Consider the following 12,908-nt stretch of genomic DNA (forward strand, 5'->3'; position numbering starts at 1 on the left):
TGTGGGGGAGTGACAACAAAGTTGTTTCGATGATGGCGTCGTCGTCAAGGTCAATGATATTTTTCTTGTACATGGAGTTTTCAAGAGAGAAGGCGGACAAGGATGATCCAGTGGGGGAAGGTGTTAATGGGGGAGTCATGATACTTGGGGTGTTTTGTTCAAGGGGAATGGTTCGTTCAGTTTAGCTTGTGTCTCTCTTTATACCTTGTCAAGAGTTCTTTCGAACTCCGCAAGTTTCCTTCTGGTATCCATTCGTTGCTTCCGGAAGAATAACCTACCCATGATACGAGATAGCGTCTTCGTTTACCCGTTCCCCTATGGCTAAGAATAGCTTCTACTTCGTATTCTTCTTCGCCATTGATAATGTCAGGTGGAGGTTCAGTGTAGTTTGGTCCGTGTATCTCTGTCTCGCGATAGGAGGATAGTTCAGAAGCATGGAACGTGGGATGAATTTTCCATTGATCGGGGAGTTTCAGGGTGAACGTGATGGGGGATAAGACTGCGGTGATAACGAATGGTCCGTATCGCTTAGGCGCAAGTTTCCTAGATGGTAAAGATGTCAGGAGATTGGTGGCCGTAAGCCATACCTTATCTCCTATCTTCCATGGTCGATATTTCCCATGGTGAGATCTTTCTGCCATTCGCTGCATAGCAATGTTGTGGCAAGCGAGTGCTTCTTCACGTATCTTCTGGAGGTTCCTGAGTCTTTCTTCTGCTGCTGGTGTGTCTGATACGGGTAAGATGTGGGGAATCCCTCATGGCTCATAGCCCATCATGAGGAAGAACAGAGAGGTGTTTCTGGCGTCATGTTTTTGATGGTTGTGGACGAATTCGGAAATGGGAAGATGGTTAGCCCATTCTAACGGATTACTCCTGCAGTAGATTCGAAGATAGGTTTCAAGTTCCTGGTTGAGGCGTTCTGTTTGTCCGTCCGTCTGGGGATGGTAGGCGGTTGATGCAGCAATCTGATATCCGAGGAGTCTAGTGAGTTCTCGAGAGAATTTTGAAATAAACTGCGGTCCTCTGTCAGAGATTACTTTATCGTGGAGGCCAAACCTCTTGAATACATTTTTGAGGAATAGTTTGGCCACTCCTTCTGAGGTGATGTTTTTGTTACATGGTGAGATAATTACCCCCTTCGTAAGCCCATGGTCTACCACGATCATGATAGAGTCGAAGCCTCCAGACAATGGCAGGTCGGTGATGAGGTCGACGGAGACCTGAGAAAAGGGGCGAGTGGCAGCGGAGGGAATGGGGCGTAACGGCGGGGTAGTCGGATGCGTGTCAGCTTTCATCTGCTGGCACAACGCGCAGCCGTCAACGTATTTACGAATATAAGTCCCCATAGCAGGCCACCAAAAATCTTGTTTCACTAACTCTTCAGTTTTGAATCGGCCAGGGTGTCCCGCCGTGGGGTGATCATGGCGTTTAAACAATACATCATGCCATTGGGCCATCGGCACATAGGCCCTCTTTTTATAAAAGAGGACGCCATTGGTGCATATCCAGTCAGAGAGGGCAGATTTCATTGGGGGGAGGCATATTCCGTCTAATGCTTGCACGGCCTTCTGATATATAGGGTTGTCGGCAGAGTTGCGCGCGATACTATCCGACAGGTTGTCGTCGATTAACCTCACAAACATTGTATCGGGGAGGAGAATACGGTTTTCGTTGTCATCTTTTCCGAATGAATGGTCTGGGCGTCGTGATAGTGCATCGGGGGCAGCCAATTTGGTACCCGCAATGTGGTGTAATTCCAACTGGTAGTTTGATAAAATAAGCTGCCAACGTGCTTGTCGTCTTGTCAATTTCTGAGCGGAGTGGAAATACAGGAGATTCATGTGATCCATGAATACTATCACGGTGTGGGGGCTTCCTTCGAGGTAGTGGCGCCATTCCGAGAGCGCTCGGATGACTGCCAGTAACTCTCTATCAAAGATTTCGTAGTTTCGTTCTGTGGGGTTGAGTGATTGAGACAAGTAACCACATGGATGGTACATCCCATTTTCATCAGTTTGTAACAATACTGCTCCAGTCGCTGCAAGCGATGCATCAGTAGCGATTGCGAATTGTCGCATTGGGTCAGGATTTCGTAGTACGGGTTGCGATAAGAAGGCGTTTTTGAGGTGGTCAAAAGAGTTCTGACAGTCGTCGGTCCATAAGAAAGGGTGGTCCTTTTTTGTGAGGTCAATGAGGGGTCGGGCGATGTCGGAGTAATGAGCGACGAATGCTTGGTAGAAATTGCAGAATCCTAAGAATGATCACGTATCTTTCAAGTTTTCTGGAGTTGGCCAGTGCTTGATTCCGTCTACTTTGGCAGGTTCCATGCCCACTTCTCCAGGTCGAATTATCATTCCAAGATACTCTACTTCTTTCGCGTCAAAAGTGCATTTTTCTGGTTTGACAAACAGCTTTTCTCTCCGAAGGATGTCGAGAATTTCGATTGTGCGCGCCCGATGTTGCTGAAGATCTTTCGAGAAGATTAAAAGATCGTCCATATAAATGACCAACCATCCTTCGTTTATCTGTTGCTGACAAAGGTTTGCCATAAACATCTGGAACGTCGCTGGGGAGTTCGTCAGTCCAAAGAACATGACTGTTGGTTCGAACAGCCCCTCTTGCATAGTGAACGCTGCTTTCCAGCGATCCTCAGGGTGGATTCTGACGTTATTGTATCCTGATCTTATGTCGATCTTCGTGAAGTACTTGGCGTCATAGAGTCGTTCAATGAGAGATTTCGGCAGGGGGAGGGGATATTGGTTTTGTATAGTCCAATCGTTAAGATATCGGTAATCTTGACAGGGGTGTAATTCTCCGCTTTTCTTTCCTACGAAAAAGAATCCACTAGCTTGAGGAGATTTAGATGGGACAATGAAACCTTTCTTGGTATTTTCTTCAATAAAGGTTTTGACGGCTTCTCTTTCTTTTCCGGATAACGGATAAATTTTCGATGTTTTGGGTACGCATCCTGGTTTGAGATCGATGTGATGATCTACTCCAGGTCTTTCGGGTGGGAGTTTGTTAAGGCCGTCTTTGGCGAAAACATCTCGGTATTGGTGTAGGAAGGGGGGAACAAGCTCTTCAAAGGTTTTCTTCTGTTTTTCTATTTCTCCTGCGACTGCGAATTCTTGGGCTTTATTACTTGTTTTTCCAAAATTTTGTTCTGTCTTTGATGTTCCATCACGAACGAGCGGGGTATCGAAAGATATATCTTCGATGATGCGTACGGTTGATCCATCTGTGGCGTATTCAACGAGTACCTCATCGTTGGCTAGTTGATAGGCTAGAGGGTCGAGAACTGGGGGTCTGAAATTTTCCGACCAAACATCGTTTTTAGTGTCATAGTTGGGGATTTCTTCATCCATTACTTCTTCTACGGAAGCGGTATAGGGGGAGGCGGTTTCATTAGTTGCCACCTTCACCTGTACTGGCTTCCGTAGTTTAGAGTTTACCCAAACTCGAGATGTTTCCTTTTCGATGATCTTCTTCTTCTTGAAGAGCGGTGGAAGGGATTTCCTTCGTCGTCTTCTATCGATGTTTTTTTCTATAGCCAGTGATCTCTCCGTTGGTGGGAGCGATACCGTTTTGGCTTCCCAATCGATCTGAGGTTTCAATGCCGCAAGCCAAGGGAATCCTAGAAGGATTTTGTCTTGTTTGGCTAGTTTCGCTATATTGAATTTTCTGATCATGGTTCGTTGATCGATTTTGATCGTGAGCACGCAATAACGAGAGATGAGTCCTCCTTGAGCATCTGATCCGTCCGCAGTGATGACAGGGAAAGGTCGAGAGAGTTTATGGGTTTTTATTTTATGCCTTTTACAAAAGGCATCGCTAATAAAGGTTCCGGATGCTCCGGAGTCGATGATCATGGATGTTTCGACGGTTTGTACGCGTTTATCGGAAAAAATGGATGCAGGAATTCTTAATTCATTTCTGGTTCCGATAGAACGTATTAGTTGTACAGGGGCGGGAGTTACTGACGTCGAGGCAGTTTCCCTTTCTAAAAATCCACTTCCATGAAGCGACGTTCTACTTCGGTAAAGTCGCTGTCTTCTTCTTCCTCGACTTCTTTCGCTTTTTCTTTCATGGTCTTCCTTCGGATCGGTGCCTTCCCTCTTGGGGTACTTCTTTCTTCTTCGTCCTTCTCCTTCTTCCTTCTGATTGGTGTTTTTCTGGAGGAAGAGGCGCGACTTTCGACTTCGTCATCGCTGCTGCTTTCTTCTTCTTTGTTTCTTCGGATCTGGTCCCTTTCCCTAGGGTGGAAAGAGACGTCGTTGGCGCGATGTCCTACTTGGTGACATTTGAAGCATCTTCCTTCTTTGAGGTGCTTTTTTAACTCTGCGTCCGATAGACGGCTTATGCGATCGACTTCCATATCGTCGCTCCTTCTGGGAACATAGTGTTTGTTCCCGAAGTTCTTCTTCTTCTGTTGGTTGGGCCTTTCTTTTCTTTTGATGGCTTTCAACCTTTGGAAAGTGTTATCGAGATTGATGCAGGTGTTAACAACAGTGTCAAAGTTGTCGAGACTTTCACCGGTACGGTGCAGGCTGTCTTGAAGCCCGTAATCTAGACCTTGTCTGAAGAACTCGATAAGGGGGGCTTGTTCGGACATTCCTGCCCTGTGCGCGAGGAGTTTGTAGTTGGAGATGTAGGTATGGAGGTCTCCTCTCATTTCCAATCCTCGGATCTTCATCATGGCGGTTCCAGTGGGATCCATGGGTTTAAAGGCTTCGTCGAAGTCCTTTTTGAATGTGGCCCAAGTTCCATAACCGATCATCTGTCCAGAATTATCTTTTCTATTAGGGTCTAGGGCTGCTTCCATGAAGTCTTCTGCCCATATCGCTGCATTTCCCTTCGTCATGTAAGACAACACTAGGATGATCTTTTTCTTGTCTTCGTTGTACACTTGATCATTGATATCAAGGTACGCATGACATTTCATCATGAATCTCTTGGATTCTTCTCGGTCTCCATCGAATTCGGGGGGGAGCCGATCTTGAGTTCTATATCTTTGGTTTTGGTTGTCATGGCGTTTAAAGGAGGGATATTTGGTAAGGCTCCTAGGTTCAAGGCTCCGATCAGGGGAGTTAACGAAGTCGTGGTGTTGGTTTCGTTGCAGATGGCAACGGTTCAGTTTATAAGACTTTAATCTTTTGTTACGACTGGGATGAGTCGAGCTATCTGTGTCTGAATAGACAATCGGCAAGATGCCAGATAGACGGAGGTCTTCTCTCGGTTGAGAGATCAAGGTTTTCTGGCTAAGGCGAGTGTCGCTGACTCCCTTAGAATAATGGTTCTTAGACAGTAAGGTTGGAGACTTTACTGAAGGACAATGTTCCAGGTAGAACCCAGTAGATTAAAGTAAAGAATACAATCGTTGGTAGCTAAGTCTATATAGCTAATGTTCAAGCGGAGCTTGTAAATGGTTATCAAGATAGAAGCATGATAGGAAGAAAGATAAGGCGGACAGCCCGCTTGGTGAAGATAAGAGATAAGCATGATACGGACAGCCCATTTGTAAGCGAGATAAAGAAAATGAAGATAGGGGCAGAATGTTACTGTAACAATGTGCACATGGGAGACCTGCTCGAGCTCTGAATAGAGAGCATGTTCCTCACCCCAATGGCTGACAGCAAAACCTTCTTCACCGGGTGGAGGGAACACTGCATCAATATCGATGATGCCACTGTCCATACAAGTGTCCGTATTGGCATGTGAGGGTGCTTGAGATGTAGCAAGAGACTCAGAAGCTAGAAGTTGCTCTCGCTCATGCAGAGGCAACTCTACGTGATGATCAGCTGCGTTAAACAAAAGAAATATTGAAGCGTACTTTTGAGTAGTTCAGCACGAAATAACTTTGCTTGGTCTTCACGCTGCCGAATGCTGCCTGCTTGCAGGGTCTTGGCCTTACTACCACCGACTTGCACGATGCACTGACGGGATATACCACCCAATGAATTCCGTGAGGACCTGACCATGAGATGTGGTTGGAGGTGGCAGTGGCGACTAGAAGGGAAGTATGAGCGCTGCCAGTTCGCCAAGCCAAATGAATGCTAATAGAGTGATCGAAGGGATGGTACTGATGATTAATGGGCTCCTGGCACTATAGAATTGTTAGAAATACGTTAGAAAGACAACAGACAGGAAGAATGAGAATAACAGACAGGAAATAACAGAGTCTAAGTGTCACAGAGGGTGTTCAAATAATAACGGCGGATAGGATGGACCAGAGGGTAGACAGAGCACTGTGATGGGCTACAGGGTATGCAGCAAGCAATGCACAAAAATATGCAGAAGTGACGACTACTGAAGGAGCTGTTGAGCTCGCTGTCATGGACAGTGAGGGCAGGTGAAACAGGAGCGCAGGAATGTTGATTAGCACCAACAAACAATAAACAAACATAGCGTGCGAGAATAGTAAATAGCCTGAGCAGTAAAGTCATGGTTTTTGGCTGGTATCAACCGCCGGTGCTCAGTGCGAACGAGATTTTAGCTTACTAAAGGGGACGTATATGTCCCGTTTGGCCTCTTTACTAAGAAGGAAATATGGGAAGTATAGGTGCCAAAATTAAGAGTGTGACTCCAATATTTGACAAAGTGTATTTTATTATTGTCATGCTCATCTCCACACAGGCTTACACAAAACAAGTCAATTAAAAGCATTGTAGTAAGAGATAGTTACTATGTACGAGTACCAGAATATAAACAGATATAATAAAGTCGGTGTAAAAGGAATATACTCAGTACTGTCGATCGGTGATAGGTATATTTCAAGTTGAAAGATATAGGTGCAAAAAAGATCTAGAAATTGAAAAGACGATTCCCTTCCCATGGGTTGTCAATGCTAGGATCGAGAACAAAGGACCCAGAGGCCTGCAAGGTTGGGGGGTTATCAAGACTGGGATCAATAACGAAAGACACAGAGGCCTGCAATGGAGATGACGAGACAGGCTCCACAGCCTCCAAAGGGGTGAGGTCAGCCTCCACAGGTGCCTCTGGCTCATCGACAACATCATGATTATCTAAACTGAAAGAACCAAAGAAGTCACCAGTGTATTTGTCATCACTTGCAGTCAAGTCAACTATAGTGACCGACTCGGATATGGTTTCAGAGTCTGATGCAGGCATAATCTCGTCATCAGTTTCTGTTGATACTGGTCACAAAAGTTTGATATGAGCCTTGCTCGCAATCAGCAAAAAAACAATATACCATACCTCGACGATATTTGGTCTTGCGAGGGGGCTCCGATAAGTCCGACTCAGATGAGGTGGAGCTGTCTTCTGAGTCACTGGATATACTCTCAGACTCGGTACGATCATGGTATGCTGAGCTAGATGAAAGAGTGGCCTTCTCCTTTCCTTTTGATTTTGCCCACCCTTGCAACACTGACAGTGGGATGCTTTGACGGGATTAGCTTATGGTGCCCATCCATGTGCCACAGAGCATTTGGCCGTGAAACCTTGTACTGCCGTCGTTGAATCATAGTGCGTTGGCGGAGGACAGTTCCCAAGGGATCAACACAGTGGATAGAGGAAATAACCCGTTGTTGCTGTATCCGCAAGCCCAACTGTCACAAATGGCCAGTAAGATAGCGAACCCCAGAATTTGGTTTCATCTGACAAAAGTCTCGCACAGCTTGATCCAGGTCTGCATCTGAGATCAGGCTATACTTATAGCTAACATTGTTCTGCTTTAAGTAGGAGCGTAAGGTATTATGATGGATGCCCATGACCTGTGCTAGTTTGGTTTGTTGTAGATGACGACCAGGAGAGGCAAATTCATGCAACAACTGGACATTTGGCACCTTACGGGGTCTCCCTGGTTTGCCAGTGTGTGCGACAGTGATTGGCTGTGGGACTGAAATATTTGATGTTTCACTAGCAATGGTCTAGATATTAGAACTACTGTGGCGAATATGATAGGCTCACCCTCCTCGTGCTGTTGTTTCAGCCTGCTGTAGCTGCCTCAGTAGCATCACAAATTTCGCTGTAACCTGAAGGACCCAAGACATAGGGACACCCACTACTGCAGAAGAGTTCTCTAGTGCTCGTAATAGTGGTATGGCATTATTGCTGATGGCCTCAGCATGAAAACATATTCAGTGCAGTTCACTGCAAGTCTGGAGTGCCTGAGATGCATGACGATAGATATGAAATAGAGTATCATGGGCTTGATGCAGATGATCTGGCCAAACACCTGAATCCTCGGTAGGCTGCGGTAATGGTGGCAGATCCATCATAGCTCAAGTTAGATTGACAGTGCTTTGACTGATATTTGTTATGTAAACACACAGGTGTTTATCATTGTTGATTCAATGTGCAAGCCATAGTGGGTGTTAGGTATGAACACGATTTGAACTTCATTTGAGCTCTATACAAGGCCATCATATACTACTGTTCAAAGCTCTTTCACACTATGAATGCAAATCACAGATTGGCTCTCCAAAGGCATAGTGAGTTTTGGTTTGAAGATGGAAATATTGTCTTTCGTGTAAGTCCTACTATGAATGTCTGCTGAGCCTTGCTTAAATTTTCTCTACTATAGGCTAGCAATACCTTATTTTGTGTACATCGTGGTGTACTTGTTCACCACTCTCCAGCTTTGGAAGGAATTTTGGCTATCCCATCAGGTTATGATACCGATGGTACAGAGCAACTTCTGATCGTCCTGCAGCAGATCTCTGAGCAGGAATTCACACATTTTCTCAATTGGGTGTACCATATGTATGTGTATCTACTAGTATAATATCAAATATGTGATGATTAAACTATATCTTCTAGCAGTTCAGTCCCTCCTCCACCTGAGGAACAATTCCTAGCCGCTATCCTCAAGATTTTGCACCAATGGATGATAAGCAACAGCATCAAGTTTGCTATTGATGGACTGGAGCACCTCACTCTGCACCCTACCCGACGGCTAGAGCTTGCATGATTATATTCTATACCCCAGTGGATCGCTCCAGCAATTTGAGAGATCATGACATCATCACTCACGAATACCACTGATACTGAGGCTACACAGATGGAGTTTAAAGTGTATACAATTATTGCCCGGGCAAAAGAGGTAATGGAGCGAGAATGCAGGGCATTGGCTGCTTACCCACCCTCGCTTCTTGTTTCACCATCCTTCAGCTGCTCAGCCCGCTCGCATAGCCAGTGTAAGGAGGCATGGTCAGGATTCTGGTGGAAGAAAGTTGCCCGGGCAATTCTTCACCCAACAAACCCACTTCCACTGGCACAGACTCTCATCCTTGAGGCCCCATTGCCTAATGGCATGAATGCTGCATGCAGACAAGCTATGGTTGATGTGATGATAGAGTTAGATGGGCTTGAGGTTGAGGAGAGGATTATTGAGGGGGTTATACGAGCAGTCACTTTGTATTTCAGCTCTCTCTAATATATCTGCTGTGGGTGTAATGATAGGCTACATGTGAAATGTTATGTCACAAAAGTGAGCAGAAAATGCCTCTCCCAAAAAAAAGGAACAAACAAGAAATATGGCAATATGGGGGAATTGAACTGGCAGAGCTGAATATCATCACAACAACATAATGAAATTTCAACACTGGCAAGAGTTGAACTGCAGCACAGCTTCCTGGCCAACAGTGACCAAGTTACCGCTACAACCAACAACACAATTAAATTATGACATTGGCAAAAATTGAACAGCAGAGCAACTTCCTGGCCAAGGATCCCACACAGTATTGCAACAGGGACCAGGTTACCACTACACTATCCAGCTGATAATAAAAAAGGTGGTAACAAGTATATGTTATCCCAAAAGCACCAAAACTCCGAAAATGCCATAATCAAAATTTTCACCACTGCTGGCCACTGCACTTTCCAACCACCACCATGGCCCCACAATCCACAGATAAGACTCAACTAAAGCAATGTAAGTAATATGTTACCACCACTGTCTAGACTGATATACTGGTGGTGCATAGACTTCAAGCATCTTGTCGGAAATTCAACTGTTATGCATGCACTTCAGATAGGAGCAGATATTGAGAAGGATCTTCTCGCTTTTGGAGATAAACCAGGCCTTGCAAATTCTGTGAGCATGTTTCTAATGCAGTATCTATGTTAGATCTGACTATTTATGTGTGCAGGTCAGCCATCTGAAGTCCCTAACCACCAAGAATGCTGGATTGGTGCCAGGATCTCTCCACCAAGCTCTGGAAGTATATTTCCTTCAGTGCTGCAGGAGGAAGAATGCAGCTCGCTCTGAGAAAAGAACTATTGTGAGTATTCTTTCTGCTTATTACTGGCTTAGTCTAAAACTGTACTTCATAGGCAAAGGTCCTGGGCCTTCATGCCACCCCACTATCGGCCAAGTCTCTTGCAGACACTGGCACAGTCAGGATGGTCACCCGTGACTGTTCTGCTAAAACCAGCTATAAATGGGGTACACTTTTAGTGGACCGTGGCAATGAGGATTTGGTTGGTAGTGGGGATACTGCCCTTTCTGTTCCTGAGGACGACTCGTGGTATGTGATCGAACCAGATGAAAGCATCATTTTTGTCGATTCTGAGGGTATGAATCTGGGTCTCTCCATCTCCTGCATGTAGTTAACTCGGTGTATAGGATCTGTTACACTCGCTGTACTCTGTGGCAAGTGCGGCCAGCGTCCTGACCTGTTGTCTTATGTCAATGATATCATCGATGAGGCTGTCAATGACCGCAAGGGGGTCAGGGTGAGTTTTTCCTTTTTTCAGTTCGCTATATTTCTGATGGGCTGGATAGCCTACCCATGGGGGGGAGCTGATTCAGTTTGGCTGGAATGCTGGTCCTCGTCATGCACGTGTTTTTGGTCTGGTGAACAACCTTACCAATAAGAAGAGGCTGTCCATGACTACGAGGCAGCAGAAGGGCTCCTGTGCTTTAGGAATTCTGGCTTTGAGCTGGAACTTGCTGGTCGCTAGTCTCCCTGCTGAGGTCAGTACATCATGTATCGAGGCAATTGACGAGGCAGGTTTGCCTCCTATGACAATCCAAGGCGATGACATGGGTGAGCATCTTACATATGTATAATCTTCATTGCTGGTAACTTACATATGATACCTAGACTTTGGGTATACCCTAGACTTACCTGGTGGTCCTCTCTGCTTTTCGACAGCTGAGCGGGCTCCCTCTGAGGCATATATGTCCCAAAATTATGAGTCATAAGTGGATTGCATCTAATTAGTAATGCCACTTTTTGATATCGCATCTAGCCCCATTCACACGGACCAACTCTATGCCCCTTATGCGATGAACTGGGTTACTCTTCATGCTATCATGGATCGAGAGCAATGCCAGCTTCATGGTGGTTGTAGTTCTGGTGGAAATTATGTGGATGTCTCCCTCAAGGTAGTGGTGAAATGTGCAACTGACACAGTCATGGTAGTTTTGTCTCTCGTTGCAGCTCCACACTTTAATTTTGCTGACAACTGGTGTCACAGAGTATGCAACCCTGTTTCCAGCATGGTACCACCCTCGCTCGAGATGGTGTCTGCAGACAAGGAACTGCCATCAATTTTTCAAGGCACATCAAACAAGCATTTGATGAGGCAATTGCAATTGAAGGTGATGTCAAGGTGATGGTTAGTCGACTTGTAGAGGCAGAAGAGTGAAATTATGGATTGTATTCAGGTAGTCATCTAGTACTAGTCTACAATCGTCACTGAAGTTTGCCTTCAATAAAGTACTATTCTCAATTTTCATACTTTTTTTTTGGCATCAGTCTTTTGTTTTCGGGGCGACACAATTTCCTTTTTTGGGGTGTCACACAAATTCAATTTTCGGGGAGGCACACTTTTTATTTCGGGGGGGGCACAAATAATATTTGTGCAGATTCAGCAGCATAAACCCACAGCGGGACAGCACTCACAGCACATTTCTCCCAGGCTTCAAATTTTTTTCAACAGTAACCCACAGAGAGACAGAGCTCACAGGATGTACAGCCTCACAGTGTTTGTCAGTAAAATAGCTACCTCGAGCGCTAGTAGTAGTAGTACCTGAAAGTACTTAGTAGAATTAAAATTTAAAGTCACACAATTTGAAGAAGTCAAGCGTCGAGATGAAACAAAATTTTATGTCCATATTTACTATACTACTAGGTACCAGTACTGCTAAATACAAACTATTTAACACAATTTGAAAGAAGGGACGAGGCATCAGTCCAACTGGATGGTTAGCTGACAGCAGGATGCGAACGAGTCTATGATGAGGTTAGTTGGTAGTGGTGTATACATAATAAGAGTACTTACCAAGAGAACCGTGCACTGGCTGATGAGAAAGACCGTGTTTTTTGAATGTGACACGCATATGGCCTAGTCCTACATTGGCCTTGTCAAGCTTCCGCTTGGAAATGACAGACTTGTATTTTGAAAGACTGATCATGACCTCGTGCTCTCGCATGATGCAATCAGCAAGTTTTTTCTCTGCATTAAATATATCGCGTCGGGCCCTTGCGAGATCCATGATAAGGTTGGCTTCACAGTCGTCAATGTCATTGATGGTATGTACGCACATTAACAAGCAGTGCCTAGTAAGAGTCAGATATCAGTCACTTACCATTGACCCAATAGCATTGACCACGTCGTACAAGTCAGCGATACCACTACTGGGAGGCTCACTCAAAGTTCGGCTCGCTTGCCACTTATTGGAGGTTTGCAGGCGCATATTTGACAATGATGGTACATCACTAGAAATATTTAGGTGGATTGGTAGGTTGGACATGGGTGTTTTGAGAATATGGCTTATTGATTCCGCAAATTACTTACAGCTTACTTCCAAGCCTCAGAATCTCATGCATCGATCATATGGTATTCCAGTGTTCTTCATGCAGCAAAGGTGGTTTCAAGGATGATGTAGCTGTTGCTCATCACATGAGCCAACCTTGCTCTGGCTGCAGTACATGGCT

At 45.2% G+C, this 12,908-nt stretch overlaps 5 protein-coding genes across 5 annotated transcripts; 3 read left to right on the top strand and 2 right to left on the bottom strand.

Annotated features, from left to right (window-relative positions):
• Positions 1–7,409: 7,409 nt before the first annotated feature.
• Positions 7,410–8,066, bottom strand: HD556DRAFT_1220704 (uncharacterized protein; the record flags this gene model as incomplete). The annotated part of the gene is made up of 3 exons (XM_041296798.1): positions 7,410–7,466; positions 7,635–7,878; positions 7,930–8,066. Coding segments are annotated over 3 exons (438 nt in total), but the record flags the coding sequence as incomplete, so codon positions are not given.
• Positions 8,067–8,416: 350 nt separating this feature from the next.
• On the top strand, positions 8,417–8,932 carry HD556DRAFT_1440606 (uncharacterized protein; the record flags this gene model as incomplete). The annotated part of the gene is made up of 3 exons (XM_041306141.1): positions 8,417–8,491; positions 8,546–8,724; positions 8,782–8,932. The coding sequence occupies 3 exons, from the start codon at positions 8,417–8,419 to the stop codon at positions 8,930–8,932; spliced, it is 405 nt and encodes a 134-aa protein (XP_041163077.1).
• A 45-nt stretch (positions 8,933–8,977) lies between these two features.
• On the top strand, positions 8,978–9,397 carry HD556DRAFT_1440607 (uncharacterized protein; the record flags this gene model as incomplete). Its single annotated transcript, XM_041306142.1, has 1 exon — positions 8,978–9,397. The coding sequence occupies one exon, from the start codon at positions 8,978–8,980 to the stop codon at positions 9,395–9,397; it is 420 nt and encodes a 139-aa protein (XP_041163078.1).
• Positions 9,398–9,855: 458 nt separating this feature from the next.
• HD556DRAFT_1440608 (uncharacterized protein) lies at positions 9,856–11,616 on the top strand (the record flags this gene model as incomplete). The annotated part of the gene is made up of 9 exons (XM_041306143.1): positions 9,856–9,895; positions 9,948–10,057; positions 10,113–10,244; positions 10,297–10,537; positions 10,589–10,698; positions 10,748–11,012; positions 11,070–11,163; positions 11,218–11,386; positions 11,446–11,616. The coding sequence occupies 9 exons, from the start codon at positions 9,856–9,858 to the stop codon at positions 11,614–11,616; spliced, it is 1,332 nt and encodes a 443-aa protein (XP_041163079.1).
• Positions 11,617–11,869: 253 nt separating this feature from the next.
• Positions 11,870–12,724, bottom strand: HD556DRAFT_1306293 (uncharacterized protein; the record flags this gene model as incomplete). Its single annotated transcript, XM_041299894.1, has 4 exons — positions 11,870–12,000; positions 12,253–12,477; positions 12,512–12,530; positions 12,560–12,724. The coding sequence occupies 4 exons, from the start codon at positions 12,722–12,724 to the stop codon at positions 11,870–11,872; spliced, it is 540 nt and encodes a 179-aa protein (XP_041163080.1).
• Positions 12,725–12,908: the final 184 nt, after the last annotated feature.

The sequence above is a fragment of the Suillus plorans genome (assembly GCF_016647745.1).
Source record: "Suillus plorans strain S12 chromosome Unknown HD556scaffold_14, whole genome shotgun sequence".
In the NCBI taxonomy this organism is placed as follows: Eukaryota; Fungi; Basidiomycota; class Agaricomycetes; order Boletales; family Suillaceae; genus Suillus; species Suillus plorans.